Source organism: Myotis lucifugus, unplaced genomic scaffold (assembly GCF_000147115.1).
Source record: "Myotis lucifugus unplaced genomic scaffold, Myoluc2.0 scaffold_280, whole genome shotgun sequence".
Taxonomy (NCBI): domain Eukaryota; kingdom Metazoa; phylum Chordata; class Mammalia; order Chiroptera; family Vespertilionidae; genus Myotis; species Myotis lucifugus.
Window position 1 is genome coordinate 1476368 of NW_005871328.1, and position 7057 is coordinate 1483424.

The following is a 7057-nucleotide window of genomic DNA, read 5'->3' on the forward strand; positions in this document are numbered from 1 at the left end:
CAATGCTGCATCTCCTACCACCCTGGCCAGGTAGCTCAGTTGGTTAGAGCATCATTCCAATGCACAAAGGTTGCAGGTTCGATCCCCAGTCGGGACACATACAAGAAGCAACCAATGAGTGCATAAATGGGTGAAACAACAAATCGATGTGTGTGTGTGTCTCTCTCTCCCTTCCTCTCTCTCTAAGTTCAATCTATCAATAAATAAGTTGTTTAAAAACTAAAATAAAACAAAGCAGGACCAAGAAACAGGCCTAGATCCTGACCTGGTAACTCTTTTTCAGAGTGTTTGCCAAAGGCAGGCATCCGGCACGCTAATAGCTTTACACACAAAGATGCTCGCAACCTTTGGGTTACATTATCAAAACCCTAAAAACAATTTTTAAAGATCTAAATATGTACAAGGCGAGAGCTTCGTAAATTACTACAGTTGACCTTTGAACACTTGAATTGCAGATTTTTTTCAATAAATATTGGCCTTCCATATCTGTGGGTTTTGCATCCGTGGATTCAACCAACCACTGGGTGAAAACAGAATTTTTGATCTGGGGTTGGGAATCCACGGATGCAGAAGGCTGACTGACTGTATGCATTATTCTACGCCACCCTATCTAATAAAGAGGGAATATGCTAATTGACCCTCACATCATCACAAAGATGGCGGTGCCCACAGCCACAAGATGGCCGGCAGGGGAGGGCAATTATAGGCAACCAGGCCAGCAGGGGAGGGCAGTTATGGGCGACCAGGCCAGCAGGGAGGGCAGTTGGGGGCGATCGGTCCGGCAGGGGAGCAGTTAGGCATCAATCAGGCTGGCAGGGGAGTGTTTAGGGGGTGATCAGGCTGGCAGGCAGAAGTGGTTAGGGGCAATCAGGCAGGCAGGCAGGCAAGCGGTTGGGAGCCAGTAGTCCCAGATTGTGAGAGGGATGTCTGACCTAAACTGGCAGTCGGACATCCCTTAAGGGGTCCTAGATTGGAGAGGGTGCAGGCTGGGCTGAGGGACACCCCCCCCCCAGTGCATGAATTTCATGCACCGGGCCTCTAGTTTTATATAAAGGACTTAAGCATCCTCGGATTTTGGTATCTGCAGGGAGTTCTGAAACCAATTCTTTTCAAATACCGAGAGAATGACTGTAGTTAAGTTTTGGGGGAGTCAAAAGTTATACATAGATTTTCCACTGCATGGGGGGAGTGGCACTGGTAACCCCCTCATTGTTCAAGGGTCAACTGTACATAAAAGGGATGTAATAAGATGCTGTTTACAACAGGATGCAAAATACAATTATAGAGACTTTGACACATGAAAATATGTTTATACAATGTGTTTAGAGAAAACAACAGGAAACACCATGGTGTATACCCTTTAATTGCAACTATGAAAAAATGTGCTCAAGGAGACAAGGATTTGCAGGAAATGTGAAAAAGTGAAAAGTATAGGGAAGGGGCTTATGGGTGACTTCTCCTTTTCTAATTTTTTCCTCATCAATCATTGTTTTTCTCAGTGATTTTTCTCAAAACACATGCAACATTTCTTGTTCCATCCAACTCAATTTATTTCCAAGGTAGGGTTTATGATTTCAAAAGTTCATAGCTTACCTTGAGTTTGATTGTCCCTTTATCTAAAAAATGAAAATAAAACGAAAACGGTTAAATCAGAAGCTGTGTTTTCCTGTCCAACCTCCCTGGCCTGCAGCCTTACAAACAGGGGTTTCTCAAGCCAGAGGGATTTTCTGTGAACAAGCATATACCCTGGGTCACACTAGTCTGGCTTGGGCTGGGCTGGGCTGGGCTGGGCTTGCCAAACTGGCGAGAGTTGAAGGCCGGAGGGAATGGACAAAGCTGAGCTATTCAGGGGAAAGTTGGCCGGCCTGCATACTTGATTCACTTCACCCCTGGCCTCTGCCCAAGGTAAGCTGTGAGGGGAGCAAAGAGAAACTCCAGGGAAGAGGAACAGGAGAAAGAAGAAGAGACTGAGGTTCCTAGTGGACCTTGCTCGAGTGAATCTGACTGGTCTCCCATCGCCTCTCTTCTACCCAAATGGAGTCATTTGCTATTCTGACACCTCTCGGGACTTACTGGCCTTCAGGGTTTATTTAGACATCTACTGTTTCTGCCTCCCAGAATGAATCACCCTCCCCTCTCCCCTTTCCTTGCTAGCCAAACCATGTTTTCCTTGTAGGAACCCCTGACCAGCTCCCAGTCCATGTCATTTGGTGGAGCTCTGTGCAAATCTACATAGGCCTTTGCCCTTATCACAGGGATTGGCTCAGGGTTGAGCACATGATGACCCACATAGGCCAACCAGCACAGGCCTTGCCCCTACCCACAGGGACTGGGTCTGAGTTGAGGATATGACCCAAGATGCACCACTCAGAGGGAATCCTGGGAACCCCACCACCACTTCCTCTGAGCTTTGAGGAGACAGGGGCCCATCCAGAAGTGTGGCCAGGAGATGGCCAGTAATGTCCGTGGACTTTTCTAGTTATGAGAGGCCCTAAAACTCTGCCGCTGAAACCAACCTGAGTTGGGTTTCGGGGACGACCCCTGGAGAGGAACAGGGACTGCCTGCACTCCTCCTGCCCGCCCAATCCCTGCTCCTAGTGTCCACTCCTGGTCGGCCTCCCCGTGTCCCCGCAGAGGACAGGGGCTGCCCCACTAGAGCCCCAGCACATCCTGTTTCCTGTGGCTGCATCCTGCCCATGCTCCGTGTGAGGAATGAGTCACCTGCCCTACCATACTGGGAGCCCCTGAGGCAGGGCCAGGAGCCAGCGCTGTCTTTCCCTGCAATTTACCAAGGAAACTGTGGGAGAGGCTGGCTGAGGGCCTAAGCTCCGCCCAGCTGGGAGCCCAGGTCTGGGTCCAGCACCCTACAGGGTGGGGGAGAGGGGGCAAAGCTCAAGAAAAGGTCTGATACGGGCCCCATCCCACCTCTAGCCAAAGCTGACAGGGAAGGGTGCCTGACTCCATCCATATCTGCACCCATAGAACCTGGACTCAGATTCCCCATTCTGGGGAGGTGGCTGCCCCTCCGGGGCCTTACTCTCTTCATCTGAGAAATGGGGAGAACTCAACCTGCCCAACCTCCCTGCCAGGGCTCTAGGGAGGTGGGATGGGAGGAAGCAAAGCAAGGCCCGCCCTGCCCAAGCCCTGAAGGCCAGCAAACGGCTCCACGGTGCAAAGGGAGGGGAAGCCCCCATCAGACAGCCCGGAGACCTACCCAGCATGGCTCCCTGGCTCCATGCCACTGCCTCGCCCTGGGCCACCAACTGAGCCTGGACCATGACTTCCCTTGGGGAGTTAAAGATGGTCACGCTGATGACTTCCTCCACCCCCGAGCGGAAGACGGAGGGCGCCGTGATCAAATAGCCCCTGCAGGAGAGGAGAACCGTGGTGAAGGCCAAGGGCTGTCTGACCACCCCTGGCCTCACTGCCACCCTGGCAGGGTCAGGGTGCACCCCAGGCTGACTCCACCTATTCCTGACCCTGAAAGCACGGTCACTTCATGCATCTGTATTCCCCTCAAATTGTGAGCTCCTGAAAACCATGGACTGGCTTGTTCACCTCTGAGGCCCTCATTGGGTAAGCATCTGGCCTCTCTGAATCTACCCAGTGCCACACCCCCCTTCGATCTCTGCATTCTGGCCCCTGGCCTTTTCACTGCCATCGGACATTTGCACGTGCCACACGCACAGTCTGAAGTGCTCTTCCTGTAGGCTAAGGGGCAGGACTCTACTCCATCCTCACAGCCGCTCTGTGAGAAGTGTGCGCATCTCCCATTTACAGAGTCAGAAATTAAGTCCTGGAGCAGCCAAGTCATGTGCCCACATCAGTGAGACGCCAGGATTTGAACCCAGACAGTCAGACTCCGGAACCCAGTGGGAGGAAGTAAGGAGCTTCCCACAGAGTTAATTTGAAGAACGAACTCCTAAAACCAAACTGAATGACCCAACCCAGGAAAAGCTTCGCGAACAATGGAACCAAAACATCCCTCTCTCTTTAAAAGCCCTCAGCTTGACTTTGCAGACAGGAGAGCTGATCTTGCAGAAGGAGAAAGAATGTGCACCAGGTCACACAGCCAGCGAGGAGAGGGCCCTGGGTGCCTTTGTGGCCTGAGTCCCAGGCCTCCCACCCACGTTCCTGCCTCCTCGTGTTCTGCAGCTTTCCACCGAACATCACAAAAGCTCGTCCATAACCACGGGACCTGTTCACAAGGCAACAAGTGCCCAGAGCACCAGCAGCAAAGGCAGTGCAAGTCCAACTGAGCAGAACTATGGACACTAGAAAGAAAGAGGCAAAAGGGAAACCTCTGGGCCAGGCATTTCTCAAAATCCTCTCTGAGACAACCCGACACACACACGCAAAAAGATGAATTCAGACCCTTACCGCACATCGAACGCTAAGATGGATTCAATGTGGGTCAGGCACTAAATGTAAAACTATAAAAGCACTAGAAGAAAACATAGGAGAAAGGCTCTGCGAACTTGTGTTAGGCAAAGATTTCATGAATAAGGTACTAAAAGCACAATCCCAATGCATCAAAGAAATCACTGATAAACTGGACTTCATTACAACTTCAGGAGAAGTTTGGCATATCCAAAGGCACACGGGTTCCCGCAGCACTGCCCCTAGGAGTCCGCTGTGCTCTGTCTGGCTCAGACAATGACCAGAGTTCACACTCCCTGGATTCCTACATGGACTGTCCGACTGCAGGACTGACCACAGCCTGCAAGGATCTCGGGGACTTGCCATCTACTATATGACTTCAGCAGTAATGAGAGTGGCCAGAGACCCTAACTTCGAAGGTGCACTGGCCAGACCCAGCAATGACTGGAGTAGTGACCATGGGGTCCCATGTTCTGTCCGACTCCAGCACCAACAAGTGCCTGCCAACTGGATTCCCGAGTGCAGCACCCAACAGAGTATGCAGTGATGCTGGGAATGGACATGAACCATCTCGAGCAGGAAGACCCTTGCTTCGTATGTGATGTGTCGCGTCTGGCTCCTGCACCGACAGGAGGGTGCAAAGACCCTGAGCTCCCTTGTGCAGTGCTGGCCTCAGTGCACCGCGCATGCAATGATCCCGAGTCCTACACGGTGTCCAGAGCACACAGTCACCCGAGGGGCGAGCTGCTACCCTCTAACTCCAGCACTGACTCGGGCGTGCAGTGGCCCTGAACTCCTATGGGTCCTGCCTCGTTTAGGACACAGTCTTTCCGTCCAGCTCCCAGCTGATCCCGGGGGCCCCCACCTGGCGTGTGCTGAGTGTGGAAGAGCACCTGGGAAATACACAATCCACATGTTTGTTTTCCTTGGTCGCCTGTAGAGCCCTCATCCAGGTCCCCGTTAGCATCTTCACCCAAAGGCCCAGAGGACCTGCTGGGACCAGATGTGTTTTCCCTGAGGGCCAGGAGCTGCGCCTGGCAGTGTGCTCGCCAGCCAACCACCGTCGACCCTGGCATCTGAGCCGACACTGGCTTCTCATTCTTTAGACCTGGGAAAGGTGGTGTTTGGTAAAGTGCCGTTTATTTCAATGAGGCCTGTGGCCCGCTGGCCGCGAGTTTGACATGCTAGGGTAGACGGTGTTGGTCTTGCAAATCCATGCTGCTTTCTGGGGCTAGAGATTTCTCCTGAAAAAAAGCCAACAACTTGGGACACAATCCAAGGCTTTTCCTAAAACGAGACCCTTCAGGATGGTGGGCTGAGGCCTGGAGGCCAGCTGATCTGGAACCGCAAGTCAGTCGCTGTGTCTCCCGGCGTCGGGGTTCCGTTTCACGCAACAGTGGTGAGATCCCAGGGCTAATTCAGTCAAACTCTGTTTAAAACCCTTCAGCGAAGGGCCTCTGGTCCTTCTAAGGCAGGAGCTCTCCTTTAGGGCTGTGTCATGCTTTGGGGGGGGGGGGGGCTGATCTGTCCGTGGCAGCGTCCCTAACCCCTACCCAGTAGGTTCCAGCAGCACTGCCTCCCCCTGCATGTGACAAGGCCCAAATGCCTCTGGACAATGCTGAAGGGCCCCGAGGGGACACAGATCGCCCTCTGGCTGAGAGCTGATATTCTAAAAGGTGTCCATCAGCACAAAAGTCTGCTGGGTTCCAACTTCACAAGGTCCAGGGGAGGGAACCCCGTTGCTCGAAGCCAGTGTGCTGTCTTACTTCTCAAACTGTGATCTCAGAGGAGCAGTGCACCCCACGCTAGTCCTCTGGAGACCTGATTCTGGGAACTCCTGAAGGATGGCTGCTTGCAAAGCACCTCGGAAAGGCCGAGCCGGACCAAGAGACTGAGCTGGGGCAGCAGGAGGCAGCCCCCCTGAACCCACAGCCTTGCAGGGCTCACCCCAACTTGGCAGGTCTGGAAAGATTCCCTACGGAGCCAGCTCCTGGGAAAGTCTCCTTAGCAGCCAGTGAAGTCACCTCCTCCCGTGTCAATCCCCCAGAAGCTCTGTAAGTGAACTCCAAGAAAAATGTGGAAGCCAAACAAACACTTCCTCCCCCACCACCACGCCCTGCCTAGGAAAACGAACTTTCTCCCATTTCTCAGCCAAAACGCGAACCTCTTACCTTCATGCCAGGGGCAACTTGAAATCGCCACCCCAGACGACAGCCACGGCCACCCAAGGGGGCAGCGTCTGCAGCCCGAGCTCTGGGGAGTCCCTGTACCTCCAGGGGCCCCTGCCGAAGTCGCAGAGCGCCCCCTTTCCCAGTCCGACCCGTACGTACTGGGGGACAAGAAGCTAGGTCCCACCAGCACGGAGGCTGTGTGGCCTTGGGAGGGTCGCTGCACCTCTCTGAGCCAGTCTCTGGGACTCCCACCCCGGGAGGCGGCCGGCCTCCTCGGTCGCCCGGGGCTACTCACGGGGCCTGGGGGCGGGCGGCGTGCACGCTGTCCCTCGGCGACAGAAGCAGCAGGAGCCCGAGCAGCGGCCCAAGCAGGGCGCCCCACATTTTCGGGCTCCGCGGAGACGCCACACCCAGGGAGGGGGCCGGGACGGGGTTGGACCGGAGCCAGGGTCCGAGCGACCCTGTCCCCGCTGCGCCGTCGGGGACCCTTTGTTCGCAGCCCCCGC

The 7057-nt window shown here is 54.1% G+C and overlaps 1 protein-coding gene across 1 annotated transcript in view; it reads right to left on the reverse strand.

The window, feature by feature from the left end:
* The window catches only part of CPAMD8 (C3 and PZP like, alpha-2-macroglobulin domain containing 8), a gene marked incomplete at its 5' end in the record, with an annotated part of 65504 nt that extends 58449 nt beyond the window's left edge, over positions 1-7055 (reverse strand). Inside the window, 3 exons of the mRNA XM_023763311.1 lie at positions 1594-1616; positions 3215-3366; positions 6847-7055. Coding sequence (XP_023619079.1) covers positions 1594-1616; positions 3215-3366; positions 6847-7055 — 384 coding nt within the window. The remainder of the gene's footprint in view (positions 1-1593; positions 1617-3214; positions 3367-6846) is intronic.
* Between the last annotated feature and the right edge of the window lie 2 nt (positions 7056-7057).